Source organism: Hydractinia symbiolongicarpus, chromosome 3 (assembly GCF_029227915.1).
Source record: "Hydractinia symbiolongicarpus strain clone_291-10 chromosome 3, HSymV2.1, whole genome shotgun sequence".
NCBI classification, from domain to species: domain Eukaryota; kingdom Metazoa; phylum Cnidaria; class Hydrozoa; order Anthoathecata; family Hydractiniidae; genus Hydractinia; species Hydractinia symbiolongicarpus.
In genome coordinates, this window is record NC_079877.1 from 28,751,644 (window position 1) to 28,766,200 (window position 14,557).

The 14,557-nt window shown below is 34.0% G+C and overlaps 2 protein-coding genes across 4 annotated transcripts; both read left to right on the forward strand.

Moving 5' to 3' along the window:
* The first annotated feature begins 1,385 nt into the window (after positions 1–1,385).
* LOC130636681 (N-acetylneuraminate lyase-like) lies at positions 1,386–12,502 on the forward strand. Of its 3 annotated transcripts, XM_057446483.1 has the most exons (13): positions 1,550–1,798; positions 1,872–1,930; positions 2,008–2,078; positions 2,600–2,687; positions 2,761–2,818; positions 2,898–2,973; positions 3,509–3,601; positions 4,011–4,156; positions 4,600–4,646; positions 5,070–5,154; positions 5,313–5,355; positions 12,106–12,155; positions 12,328–12,502. In XM_057446483.1, exons 2-13 carry the CDS (start codon positions 1,875–1,877, stop codon positions 12,349–12,351), a joined length of 837 nt encoding a protein of 278 aa, XP_057302466.1. In that variant the 5' UTR covers positions 1,550–1,798; positions 1,872–1,874; the 3' UTR covers positions 12,352–12,502. The 3 variants fall into 3 exon arrangements, with proteins under 3 accessions (XP_057302465.1, XP_057302466.1, XP_057302463.1); XM_057446482.1 differs by lacking the exons at positions 1,550–1,798; positions 12,106–12,155 and adding an exon at positions 1,386–1,531; XM_057446480.1 differs by lacking the exon at positions 12,106–12,155 and having other exon boundaries at positions 1,556–1,798.
* LOC130636680 (ATP-dependent DNA helicase RecQ-like) lies at positions 5,639–11,213 on the forward strand. The gene is made up of 2 exons (XM_057446479.1): positions 5,639–6,434; positions 6,787–11,213. Exons 1-2 carry the CDS (start codon positions 5,893–5,895, stop codon positions 7,853–7,855), a joined length of 1,611 nt encoding a protein of 536 aa, XP_057302462.1. The 5' UTR covers positions 5,639–5,892; the 3' UTR covers positions 7,856–11,213.
* Positions 12,503–14,557: the final 2,055 nt, after the last annotated feature.

Consider the following 14,557-nt stretch of genomic DNA (forward strand, 5'->3'; position numbering starts at 1 on the left):
CGGTACAGGGCCGCGAAAAGTAGAAAAAATCCAAAGTGCAAGTAGGAATTAGAAGAAAAAAAGTCAGGTAGGCCGGGCTATTTATATTATAATGCCCGTATACGTCTCTCCGTCCGTCCGTCCATCTGTCTGTCACGCAAAATGGTAGCTTAGCGCCGTAGATTAGTGGTTATAGCTCTCGTACTCTGTGCGGGAGACCGGGGTTCGATTCCTCTTGACGGCGATTCAACATGGGCGAGTGAATGTTACCATAGCCCCGGGTTAACCCAAGCCATGTGAGGGAAATTGGGAAGATGGCACACTGTGTGGGCCGTTGGATGTTGCCGGGAGTTGTCTAGTAGAGCGCGGGCTCTAATTGGGTCTGCGTAGCTCAAAATGAGCATTAAATACTCTAGGACTCTCCATCTACGCCATGGCCCCTCCTGGAAATAATAGACAGGGTATATCCCTCGATATTTGTGAGGCTAGCCATGTAAAATATGCACATCTTAGCTGCGACGGGCGAACCCGTGGATTTTTCCACAGGCTAACGACTACTTATTTAAATCGTATTCTGTTTTCTTTTACAGATTTCGCGCAATCTAATTTTTGTGCACTTTCTGGATAAAACTTTTTCGTGCACATCAAATTTTTGCGCAGCCAAACGCGGGAAAAATTAGTCTTTTCACGCAGCCAATTGTTCGCGCAGCCAATCTGAGGTAATTAGACGTGCGCAAGAATTTTCAACCTCGTTCCTATGCCTTCTTTTCTCTCCGAAAATGAAGAGCAGCCTTGCAACTGTGATTGACTCTTTATTCGATTAGCTATACTATGTTATGCAAATCTTAGCCAGTGTATTGTGGAGGCTAACAGACTATACAACTGTTCTCGTGTCATAGATGAAACGGATAACATTAAATTCGTCCCCAGGGCATCTTTATTATATTTTTCGTCTCGGACGTCAAAAAGATGCAAGATGCCCTGGGGACGAAGTGGGGTTAACATTTAGATTAGCAATACATTAGAGCAGAACAAAGAAAAGGTATTTGTAAATTGTAAATTAGGTCCAAGACAATGTTAGAACATGAGGTTTATCTAATATATACAATATTCTCATGGCATTTAAAAAAAAAAATTAAAAAGTAACGAAAAAATACAATTTCGTGCCCAGACCTTTCCAGCTTTTTTTACCACGCGGTGGTTTTATTCGATGAGATAAAAAAATCTGGAAACGAGGCTAAAAAAGAATGTGTGTTATACTTTTAGCATAGGAATATGTATTTTTATGACTGTAGAAAGAAGAAAAATTTCGCGTCGCTATAAATAGTACTAGTTACTCCACCGTCGTGGTTTTTTGTTAATAAATTCAACCAAGCTGGAATGGCGTGACGCTTTAATGTGTAACGTGTGATGGAAATCGTTTTAATAGTAATGGCAGTTAATGCTATGTTATCACTGTTTCAAACATTTTAAAGAAGGCATAATGATTGCTAAGCTATCGCATAGAAAAGCTTTTGTTTCGCTTTAAAGTGGGAAAAAGAATTTTTGAAATGTAAGTGTTCAGTCGGTATATTATATTAATATTAATATCGGAGAGGAGGAAAAGCCAATCGTTAGGATGGAATTCCCAAAGACGTTAAACTTCCCATTACTTACTTACTTCTATTATTATTAAATCCTGTGAATTTAAACGGTTTTGCACTCTTCTCAAATTGCACTTAAAACATCTGAATGTTTACACAGGCAAGAGGTTGATTGAAGATGACAGCTTTTAAAAAGTTGCAATAACTCTGCAATTCGATAAGGAAATCTAGATAGTGTAAGCAGGGCTTGCCTAGTATTCACTATTTACACGTACTACACGTGTATATTTAATATTTGTTGTGTTTTAGAACATGTTTAGTTACGAAGGCTTGGTTGCGGCCACAGTTACACCAACCAAAGCAGATGGGTGAGTTGACTTCTCACGACAGTTTTAATGAATCCAGCTTTTGTTGTTTTAGTATTTTACAGTATGTATCTTTTTAGTTCTATCAACTGCGATGCAATACCGGGTTATGTCTCATTTCTTTTGCAGCAAAATGTCAAAGCTGTTTTCGGTAGGTATCGTCAAGCTTTAACCGAAAAGATTATGAAGTGTTTTAAGTATTTCTACAGTTTTTTGTTTATTTGTTTGTTTATTTTAAAACTTTTGAAAAACGACACCTTGTTTCATAAAGAAAGGTTTGGGACTGAGGAAACGAACAATATAAGTTTAGGTCTTAAAGTAATTATGAATAAGTAAGATAAACGGAAAAAATTTGTTGTAGTAGTAAGACTTATGTACGTCAGTTGCAAAAAACTAAACCTTTGAAAAAAAGTATTAGGATCGCCCTAAAGAAGTGGGGACCATTTTTTAAGGGTTGAAATTTTATGTCCACCAGTCTGGACACCAGACCTCCTCCTTCTCTTTTGAAGCCTCAGCAACAAGTTGCGAAACAAAAAATGCACAACGCACATCTTATGTTGGAACTGAAATTATTGTCTAATTTTAAGAATAAATTTGTAATAAACCAATAGATTAATCCCTACGAAGCATGTCTTTTTAATGGCAGTAATTTTTAACAATATTAATTTTCAGTGAATGGCACGACAGGGGAATGGTCTTCTTTTTCTGTTGAAGAACGTAAACATCTTGCAGAAGCGTGGATAAAATATGGCCGCAATAAGTGAGAAGCCTTGCTTTTGTTTTATCCTGAGTAATTTTTTGCTTTTTTTTGTAAACTTAACTTCTTCTTTTAGGTTGCATAAAATTATAATTCATTGCGGAGCTTTATCGACTGAAGACGCAAAAACATTAGTATTGACTTATTTACTTGTTAAGTTATGCGCATTGAAAAATTAATTTGTTGTTAAATTTGTGACGTTGTTTTGTCTAGGCTCGACACGCTGTTAATCTTGGCGCAGATGCTATAGCCTGTATCGCTCCGTGCTTCTTTCGACCTCAAAACGAAGGTAAGAATCCTTAACCTCCAATCACTCCTAAAATGAAAAAATAAGTTTCTTTAACTTTTTTAGTCGTTTTACAAGGCAAAATGCAGGATGACCGCACCTCCAAACCTCTTCGATAACCTAAGAACAGACCCTCCTAAAATCTCCCTATAAAATAACCTGAATTTTAAACAAAAAATACTGATTTTTCAAAATTTCCTTAAATGAGCTATTCTGACGTACGTCCTTGCATCATTCCAAGTAGTTATGTTTTATAATCATGCTTTGAAAAATAATTTACCCCTTATGTCAGAAAAAGTTTGATTCTTATTTTGTTGGAGTTCTGTCCCAAATATTGACCCAAAATCTCTTAAAATCTTCCGAAATGTTAAAATTTGATATCTGTCTCCCATCCACCCACCCATCCACCCCTTTGAAATGCCCTGAGAGCGTGGTTGTGTTTCGAGCGCTCGACAAGTATACTGAGTAAAAACAATTTGGTTACGCTCTTAAATAATATTGGTAACATAATGCATAAAAATATTTTTTTATTTGACAGAGTTTTTAGTGGAGTATTTGCGAGAGGTAGCATCTGCTGCACCGACCACACCCTTTTTGTATTATCATTTACCTGGTTTCACAAAAGTCGAAGGTATGTATGCAAATTTACGAATTTACGTTGTCTACCTTGAAGAATTTGCTAACAACAGAAGCTGGCTCGAACACCCTGCTCTTTAGGCAAACAAATTTTTTTATTCAGCTGGAAATAAATATTTTATGATTGTTATTTTCATTGTGTAGTTTTTTAAACATTGTTTTGAAGTCATTACAAGGTCGCTTTTAAATCTTTTTCTTCTTCCTTTTTTCTCCCTATAGAGACATGCTTTCTCTCTTAAATAGTTATTAGCAAATATGAAGCCTGCTTTTGATGTTTCACAATATTATTCAAACGAAAAAAAAATATTTGATTTCTTTTTCTTATCTTGATGAAGCATCGATTAGTTTTAGTAAAACAATCTGCGATGGAGAGCTAAATTAATTGCTTATGTAACTTCATTTAGTTAAGATGGAGGTGTTTTTAAAACTGGCACATGAACGCATTGCAACTTTTTGTGGAATGAAACTCAGCTCTCCAAAACTTTATGATGTTTATCATTGTTTACAGTTTAAAAACAAAGACTTGGCTTTGTTTTATGGCTGCGATGAGGTAATCACTCGCCAATGGTTGATTCTCCTGTTGCCACGTGATCCATAACTCATTACTCATTTAGATCTTATCACGATTTTATTCATGCCCTTTCTGCCCCAGTCGTTTTAACTACAATTGCACAATTAATTTGTTGACCTGGACTTCCTCTTATTTTTTATATGCTGGAATTTGAGAACTGTTACTCAATATGCGGCCAAGTTACATGGTTGCTTTTAATTTAGGATTTAAAAATCAAAATCCTAAATCTTTCCGAAACATCGTGTGATTTAAAACTCCTCATGATATATTTTATCTATGAAAGAAAATAGACCCCAGGTTACATAAGTTGTTACTTTAACGTTTTACAGAAAAAGTTGAATTTTTGAATTTGTCCTTTTGTGTGCGCTTTGTACCATTACTTCCGGAGTTGGCCGGACATTTTTTCTTTCTTACTGATTTAGCAACTGTTTCCCGCCTTAATGGTTGGTGTAAAGGCTGCTGTTGGAAGGTTTGTAAAAGTATACGAAACTTTAGTACTAGACCACAAATCAAACTGTATCGGTGAGAGTTTGGACGTAGCTATTTTTTCAATAAATTTTGCTTTGTTTAAAGAACCCATTAAAAGAAACTCTCGAACGACTCTTTATGTGTTTTACAAACAAAAGTTTATTATTTACCAATCTTGTTCCCAGGGCTTTTTTCTTTTTCACTTTCTACCGCGAAAAAAGCTTGCGTAAAGTAATAAAGAAATTTTTGGGGCCAACCTCGTTCCCAGGGCTTTTTGTCTTTTTTTGACACTGGGCGAAACGCCGCCTAAACGTCAAAAAGTTTTAATATGCCCTGGAAACGAGGTTGCCTGGGGACGAAATTTGTTGATATATTTGTTTATTTATTTTTGCCTCCCGTTTGTGTACTTTGTTTTTTGTTATAGTTTGTACAACTACCTTGGAAGATATTTTAACGAAATATTATCTGCTGTTGAAAAAAATGAATTCAGCAAAGCTAAAGACATTCAGGTACTTGAGTAAAAAGCCTTCTTTCGTGTAAAACTGTAGCTTATCTTAAATCCTGACCAACTAGATTTCTAAGAAGTAAATAACATCGTTGTCTCTTCAGACTTAAGAAAACAAAATATAAGGTTTATTTAACTCAAATTATTTGAAATGCTTTCTAGATAAAACTTGCTATGGATATGATACCAATGCATGAAAAATACGGTATGTTTTTTGTGACCAACTGGAGTTTGACCATTTCTAATCCGTTTTTAATTTCGTAGTGATTATAGTTACTTCAATAAATAATTTTTAGGTGGGCGTTCGAGGGGCGCGTTTATTAACGAACTTTTAAAATAACTTATATATGTTCACTTAGATAGCTTCGTCGTTTTAGAATTATGGATAGCTTGTGTAAACTTATCATTAGATATCTACTAACTTATAGTTTATCACTTCGGGGCAGTCTTTTTTTAAGTTTTTATTACTAATATACTGTATACCAACCTCGATCCCAGGACAAGTTGTCTCTTTTTGAATATCGGACGGCGAGACGAACATGGCCCTGGTGGAGGCTGGTCAAAAATCTTTGATTTTCGCAGATTTTTAATTAATGCACTCGTGTCTCGTTTATCAGGAATTTTATACTTCCTAGTCTTTGGTAAGCGAGTTTCAATTTAATTATTAGGGTCTGGATTTTATCGTGATCGATGGAAATAGAACTTTTTAGTGAAGACTGGACCTTGAAGGCTTTAGGTCGTGATGGCTCTAACGTATATTGATATTTTAAAGCGAATATCTTTCGCATTAAATAATTACATTTTTCAGTTTTGCCTGAAACCAAAGCAAGTCATATGTTTGGAAGCTTTGTTAAAGGGGAATGATGTGGTGGCAGTTCTGCCTACTGGATTTGGAAAATCAATTATTTTTCATTTACTTGCTGATCTCTTCCCAGTTAAAAATGAAAAGAATATTGTTTTGGTCATCAGCCCTTTAACTTCCATTATAAATGATCAGGTGAAATACTTGAATGGGATTGGTTTTTCTGCTGCTGTATTGAACTTGGAACAGAGGAAGTTTGAGGCAGATGAGAGCTTGTTTGGAAGTAATGATGCAGTGGAGGACGACCATGATGGTACAAATATTACAATTGATTGTGGTATTAAAAACGGAGATATTAAGATTTTATTTGCCCATCCAGAATCCTTTTTATCTGATCAAGGGCGTTCAATTTTAAAGAGCAAAATTTATCAACAAAATGTGGTAGCTTGCGTGGTTGATGAAGCGCATTGTGTTGAAATGTGGTAAGTAAACTAGCTCTAGCTGGCTATTCAAGAATATAGATTATAAAATTATAAAAAAACTTTGGTGGTTTTTAAAATTCATTTTATAAAATAATAATGAAGTGCTGTAGGTATGTATATGGCACATATCATATGAAATATTTAACAAAACTGAATATATACAGTATAAAAATCTGTTATATATATATAGCTATATGTAATATATATATGAAAATATATAATGAAACTAATATAAACGAACATATCTTTTGACAAGTTGATAATATATATCTGTTGGTACATAATATAATAAATTGCTAATATATTAGCTATACAAAATTTTAAAAAAAAACACTCCATTTATATGTTTTAGGGGTGCTGAATTTCGTGAAGATTTTGGAAAATTATGCACACTGAAAGCTCTTTTTCCAAGCACACCCATGATTGCTTTGACAGCAACTGCACCCCCAAGCAAAATAAAAAATTTAAAAGAGAAACTATGTTTCAGTCCTTATTGTAAGGTTGTTGTTGCAAATCCAAATAGAAAAAATATATTTTTAAAGAAATTGCCAAGACGCGGAAACAACTTTGGCTTAAGAAGCTATGACGATATTTTAGTTCCCATTGCTAAAGAGTTAAATAAATTACGGGATGATTATCCCATGACAATCATTTACATGAAGCTAAAATATTGTGGCTATGCTTATTCGTTATTTCAGCAAACAGTAACTCCAAATAACACAAAACTATTTTGTCAATTTCATGCTCCTCAAACATCTAGAATGAAGAAAGAAATCTTAGATGAAATTACAAAACAAGATTCGTCTATTAGAGTTGTGTTTGCAACCACAGCACTCGGGATGGGTGTTAATGCACCAAAGGTTACTGAAGTTATCCACATAACGCCTCCAGCCAATATTGAATCTTACATGCAAGAAATTGGTAGAGCTGGAAGGCGTGGGCAAAACTCAACTGCAACATTGTATTACAATAATGCAGATATTGCTGTTAATAAAAATAATGTTGACGATAGCATGAAGTGCTTCTGCAAAACAGATCTGTGCTTAAGGAAATTTATTCTAAATTTCTTTGGTTTTAAAAAATATGAACAAGATAATTGTTGCTCAAATTGTACAAAGTCTAATTTGCTGATAAAAGAAACAACATTACCTTGCCGTGATTTAGTATCAGAAGATGCTTTTAAATGCTTACAAACTGAGCTGAAAGAAATTATTGAAACTTGGAGACTTTCGCTATTGACTACCCTTGATCAAACTTATGAACTTCCATCTATCAATAAAAATTTGGTTCAAACACTATTGAGTAAACTTCCATTTATAAGATCTAAAAATGATCTGTTATTTGAATATGATGTTTGGGATGATCAATATGCTACCACCATATACGATAAAATAAATAAGTATGCCCCAAAGCATAAATAGTTTAGGTATATATATAAATATATATAAACAAACTTTAAAATATATAGTATATAATATTCACTTCTGATAAAACAAACTTGTAAGATTAAAAGCACTCAGTAGACAGAATTTAAAAAAGTTCTACTTTTTCTGGAGGTTTGAATTATCAGCAGTCAATGTTAGCATAAATAATATATATACGTTTATGGAACTCACCTTGATATAACAGATTCTTACTTTATAAAATCCTAGGGAACATATAGCTGTAATTTATGTTTTTCTAACCATTTTTGATGTTCTACAATATTCAAGTAACGTAGTGGGGAACGTTTAATATCAGGAAAACTTTGATGAGCTCTTCCAACAATGTGGCTAAATGGGCGAAGATTAAGCAGGTCGTTTGTCATCTCTTTTTCATCAGATATGGACTCTCGTTTAGAGTGTTGGACCGATGTATCATGAATATTTAGGTTTTGATCATAATTTTCTTTGATTTCTTTTACACCGCTCACAGCCTTGCACACTTTGCTAATGGATTTTATTGTTTTATTTGCTCCCATTCTTTGCACGATGTGTTTTCCTAAACGATTACTGATTTCTTGTGATAGATCATCTTCAATGTTTTGCCCTGCTCCACCTCTCCAATTTGAAAAGTATCCCCATTTGAACTCCTCAGACAATCTAGGTGTCAACAAGCATTCTACTTGTGCAATGCTTACAAACATCTCTATCGCATATTTACTGTATGCACCAAGTGATCGAAATATTGACAACAAAAGCTTTTGATTGATGAGGTTTCTGTCACCATCTCCTTCTTTAGCTGTATCTTTCATCTGAAGGATGAGGACTGTTAAGAAAATGATACACAGACCGTAATTTTTCACGTGATCACCATCTTCAATTGATTTTTGGAGAACAAATTGATCGACAAAATTATCCAGTAAAGTGTTAAAATATTCTTTTTTTACCTCTTTGCTAGCATGCACCAAATTTTTAGGAAAGGGATGTCTTTTTGGTTCATCTTCCAATGTATCCATCTCCAAAAAAGACATTGCTGCTACAACAACATATGCTCTACCAACACTTAAAAACAGATCTTCACTACCTTCGTATGAGTCTAACACTTTACCTGGGGTTGAATTCCTTCTATTCATTTTCTCCCTGAAATACTTCAGTGTTCCTATCTGGTTGACAGAGTTTGCTGAGTAAAGCAGAGCAAATGAATATTGAAGTAAAGATGCCTTACAGTGCCACATTGCAGCTTTGAAAGGGGAACAATGCTCCAACCGGTCTGTTGGTGTGTGATTCCCAGCTAATAGGGATTTCGCACCAGCGAAACGGACTCGTGTCAGCTGATCACCACTAAACATTATTTTCATGTCCTTCATTGGATCTTCGTTGGTAAACACAGTATGAGAATATGATTGACCTGGCTCAGCTGTGTTTTCAGGTAATGGTGTATTGTCGATAATTGGCATGTCAGTCAGTTTACCAGCCTTTTGGTATATCTCTGCAATCCATTTCTCATATGTTCGCAGGATCTCGACACAATCTGCATACCTTGCTTCATTTGCATCAATGATCGGCATTGAAATTATTGTTGACTTTTGGGACATTTTGTCACTAAATCTGTTGTCAATATGATCTGGGATTACTTTTTTTAAAAATTTAAATTTTGGGAAAAACTCAACCAGAATTCTTCCAATCAGAACCTTTGTTGTCTGTCTGTAACATTCCCATTCTGCCATATTGACAGCAAATTTCTTCCTGTCCATATATCGAATATCTCCAATTGGCTGGTTGTTTGGAAGATGGTCAAAAGAAATTCTGTTTGCGATTAGATTTGTTGCAAAAAGATGGTAATCTTTGTTGTCAACACCCTTTCTTGTCTCCACTAGTACTTTCAGATCCCAGTTATCGCCGCTTCCTCTGAGTGTTGTGTTGTTTTTCACTAAATCAATCGCCTTTTCCATATAGTGGCTTCCAATCAAGTTTAACAGATTTCCTTTCATCTTGTGTGACAGGCATACTCCTAGTTTGTTGAATCTTTCTTGTAACTAGAATATAAGTACCCAACATAGCTTAATTTAGTTGTTCGTTATGTTTACTTATATCCAAAAACATGTTTTAATGAAAAGTTTTAATATATATATATATACATTTAGAATTTTTTGGATAAATTTTCACCTTTCTATAAAAAGCAAAATAAGAACAGAAACTTTTTCTATTAGTCGGAGTTAAAATCTCAAGAGCATTTCCCATTATTTACATCTTACATCTACTGACTTATATATTACCTTTTTGCTGCATCCACCCTCAATGATCAAAACAGTGTTGACTCTCTGATATAAACTAAGTTCATGCCACCGCATTTGCATCAGTATGGAATATATGAAACAAAATTTGTTTTTAGTTTCAAGTACAATATCCTTTTGCCCACACACAGCACTAAGAACATCAACAAGTAATGGATGATTTTCTTTGATCTCAGCCCACAGTTTTTCAATATTAAAATTTTGCATCTCTTCATACCCTTTTTTGTGTAAAATTGATGGTTTTTTTCTTGTGGCAAGTTTTTTACAGGAACTTTTCAAATTATTAATATAATTATTTTTCAAATATGTAGATATAGTTGGACAGTGGTTAATGATTGTATTTGCTACTACCATATTATTATTGGATTTAAGCGCTGTTTCCAGTTTTAATTTTTGCATTGCTGGTATATTGTCTTCGGGAGAAACAATATTGCGTGGTTGCAGTTGTGTGGTAGGAACTTCAGTTAACTCCTTGTTTTCAGCAAAGTTAAGTTGCTTTCTAGATTTTCCTTTTTCGTTCTTTTTCTCACTTTCAATAGTTTGATTTTTCTCGTTATGCGGAGACAATATGCCACGTTTGACAGACACGTTTTGTCGTAACTGAATTTGATTCAGTTGAACATTTTTCCGAAAGTCTGACATTTTCTCGACAAAGGTGACACAAGACTGACATATAACAGTTGGAAGAGCATCCAGTTCCGTTGTTCTTAACCCACATGTTAGACTTATTTTGTTCTCAATGTTTTTGTTTTTTCCAATATTGCTGAATATTTTTATAAACAAAGATTTTTGTTTTAATTTGGCACATAACCTGCAGAAATTTCCATCATTGGAAGTGTTACGAAAGTAAATCTTCTTAGGAGTAGCTGGCTTAGCCATTCTTCTATACCTTGAATAAAAAAAGAAAATTTTTATATTTAGCAATATAGATGTATATATATAAATGTATAGATAGCTTTGTGTTTTTATCTTATATATAATCCCTTACCATTTTAAGAGTTAACAGAATTCTTGCAATATGTAAAATCTGTGTAATTAGCATGGAAAATACATCCAATCCTTTATCTGTTTTTGCGTTGATGTAGCTAACTGCGCTTACTTTGTATTCTGATGTTCAGTAGTAATAATAATAATAAATAACTAGTAGCTATCTATCTGTAACTATATATATGTCTACACTTCTTGTTTTATAACTAGCTAGCTCTAGACAATCTCTTGGTCAGTTGCTAATATTAATTTGAGCATAAGTAGCATGTAGTTACATACAAGCACATCTGGACTTAGAGTTAACTAGTTAAAACTAATTGAAGCCATAAAAGTTTCTTGCCAAAATGTATTTTTCAAATATTTTTTTCTGATACAAAACATGTATGCACAGTGTCGGCCATCTTTATTGTTTACAGTTAGTTTCAGCGTGAATATTTCACGGACCGAGTGACGTTTTATCTTTCGCATAATTAGGTGAAATTCTCGACCAATCACGGCTCGGAATAAAACCAGCCTCCTCCAGGGCCTTTTTCGTCAGACCTATCAATAAGCGCAGCGCCGATGAGAGACAAAAAGCCCTGGGAACGAGGTTGACTGTATACCTTAAGTGTATTCTAACTAATCGTCCGGTTAGCTAACTAAAATTAACAACTTATACATCAGTTTAATGTTTTAATAATCACACCAAAACTTATGTCGTAGAAGAAAACCCTACAACTACCGAGATTTCATATTAGTCGTCAATACTAATGTTTTGCCTATAAGTAAATTGAACAAATCTAACAAAGTCGTATGAATCTGCAGGTGGTCAATTAAACTTTATTAAAAAATTCTCTTCCCAGTCCAACTGTTAGTTTTTAGTTCTCACTTAATAATTTCGCGACCCCTTTCTCCAATTTAACATTGCGTTCCTGAGGTCCCTGTTAAAATTGTATTTTATAAAAACATTTTGTTTCATTTCATTCCCAGGGTTTTTTACGCGTAGGAAATGGTTGACTGAATGCATAGAAGAGCTCTGGGTACGCAGTTTTGTATTGACCATACCACCTTATCGGCCTAAATTTCTGTCCAAATTTTCATCACCTAATTTTTACCACTAAGTCAAAATTAGTATGTAGCTCCACAAATTTAAGCCGATAATTCGATATATATTAACACAATTAATCTGGACACAATTGATTTTCGTTCTAGGCCAAAGCATCACCAAAACACTGACGTCATTGTCAGAAATTGCCATGGGTCCATCAAGATTGCCATTAAAGTCTTTAACAGTCGAAGAAGTAAAAGAAGTTGAGAAGCATCTGAAGGACTGTGGATATTTAGCTATGGATTTTTAGAATAAAGATTTAAAAGCAATAAAGAAAAAGTTCAGCTGTTTGTCTTTCAAAATAATATAATTTTGTCAACCTCGATACCAGGGCCTGTAGCGTTTTTTGATATGAGGATGCCTCATATAAAAAACAGGCCCTGGGATCGACGTTGTAATTTTGTCTCTTTTAGATACATCTACACGTTTCATTAATAAGAAAAAAGAACTCCTTGAGAAATTTAATTTTAAAAGCCCTTTAGAAGCTAAAAAACTTCAGTAGTGTTTTTTTTTTGTTTCAAAAAGAGTGTATGTTTTTACTTTTTCGTTAATATAACAACCACTACAAATGATGCATATCGTTTTAATAATAATACAAGGCTTCTTGCTAAATAAATTTGTTGAAATTAGAAAGTGAAAAATAACACCCTTTCTTATTCTGTATTTACGTTTCTATTTTAAAATTTAAAATTGAAATAGCGAAATTGGAAAAATATCTTGAGCCAGTAAACTATATTATGGGTACTGTATTTGTAAGGAGTAAGATTTGTAACAAATCTTATAATACCAAAAACCTTTATAAGGAATTTGGGGCTAAAAAATGGAGCACTGTTAAGGCACAAACCAGAAGTTGGGATATCTCAAGAAAAAAAATACAAGTATAATATCAACAACACCATCACTATCCATTTTAGAGCCAAATAAGTCAAAAGTTTTGTGAAGTAATCTTCGCGTAATATGTTGGTAAAATTGTCAATCATTGCATAAAACCAGTTTAGTTTTCTGAAAGTTTACACAAGTTTCAGAATGAAAATATAGGAAATTGATTTAATGAACTAAAAAAAGTTGAAAATACGGAGCCAAAACTCCTTATAAAAAACGTGTATTCTAACGTTCAAGGAAGTTCTTCTCCAGCAGCCTCTAGCAGCAAAGTAGATGGGCAGCTAACATTAATATGTCATGAATTTTTTTGTTCTTGGAAAATTGGAAGTGCAGTTCTTTACTGGTAAAAAGCGATAGGAAGAAATTTATATTACCTGCCGGTGTGAAACTTTGACCTGTCAATGATTATTCTTATGTTACAGAAGTTGTTTTGATCTTCTTTTAGAGACAACGTCTCTCTTTTAATATAGGGCCCATGGCAACAATTGTCGGTACCTGTGTTCACAGTAACTATATATTCTACTTAGACATTTTTCTCGAGAAGAAAAACTAGGCTTTGCTAGTCTTTGCGTTTGCACAAAGTTTGTGGGCTCACGTAAAGTTGTTGTACACAAAGTTCGTAATTACGCTTGTTAACTCTTAATTACAAACAATAAATCGACGTATTAGTGACTGTAATTGCATATTTTGTTATCCCCGCTTATATTTGTATTCCCTTTGGCTTTAATAGCATGGGTATTAAGTTTGCAAATATTTTTAACACGAGAGAGACGTCATGGGATCAATATTCTGTGTATCATGAAAGAAGTGCCTGAATTGGCATTTTAAACAAAGTTTAACTTTAATATGACCGAGGTAGATCAACGATTAAAAAAGAACTAAGAATAAAAAAATCTGTGACATAATTTTAGTAGCAGCTTATTCGTGAAACTCTCACACACGCATATTTTATTCGCCATATTTTCTATTCGCAAGTTACTAAAAACTGATTGGTTGATCGAACAATAGAATGAATTCGACGGCCACAAGGAAGAAAGCGTGTTCTTAGAGGGACCCTCCACCTTGGCGTCTCAGATATTATTTCAACATAAGAATATTTTCAGGTTCCAAAATGGCTGTTACTTCATTTAGTATGAACGGCTTTATTGTTTTTACAGTTTTTAAAATAAATTTGAATCAATAAAGCGAGCTTACCATGTGCGCAAGGGTGAAAGTAACAATTCCATTGTGAAGTTTGGGGTTTCCCCAACACTTCCTTTATGTGTTTAGTTATTTAAATTTAGGGTTGCTAACACAAACCTTGCGTGCTGGTATGCGTCAAAAATACTAACAGTTTTGGGGCACAGTTAGCATGCAATGTTTTAGCAAAGCTATTTTACAACACCGCATTTAAAACTCATGTTTAATGATACAACTAGCTAGCTAGCTTTTAGTTTTAATGATTTAACTAAG

Bases quoted from the DNA above. Each gene is read 5' to 3' on its own strand.
- LOC130636681 (XM_057446482.1), top strand. From the start codon at position 1,875: ATGTTTAGTTACGAAGGCTTGGTTGCGGCCACAGTTACACCAACCAAA. The intron at 2,819-2,897 runs GTATTGACTTAT...TGTTTTGTCTAG, and splicing joins CTGAAGACGCAAAAACATTA to GCTCGACACGCTGTTAATCT. The intron at 5,155-5,312 runs GTACTTGAGTAA...AATGCTTTCTAG, and splicing joins GCAAAGCTAAAGACATTCAG to ATAAAACTTGCTATGGATAT.
- LOC130636680 (XM_057446479.1), top strand. From the start codon at position 5,893: ATGGCTCTAACGTATATTGATATTTTAAAGCGAATATCTTTCGCATTA. The intron at 6,435-6,786 runs GTAAGTAAACTA...TATATGTTTTAG, and splicing joins GCGCATTGTGTTGAAATGTG to GGGTGCTGAATTTCGTGAAG.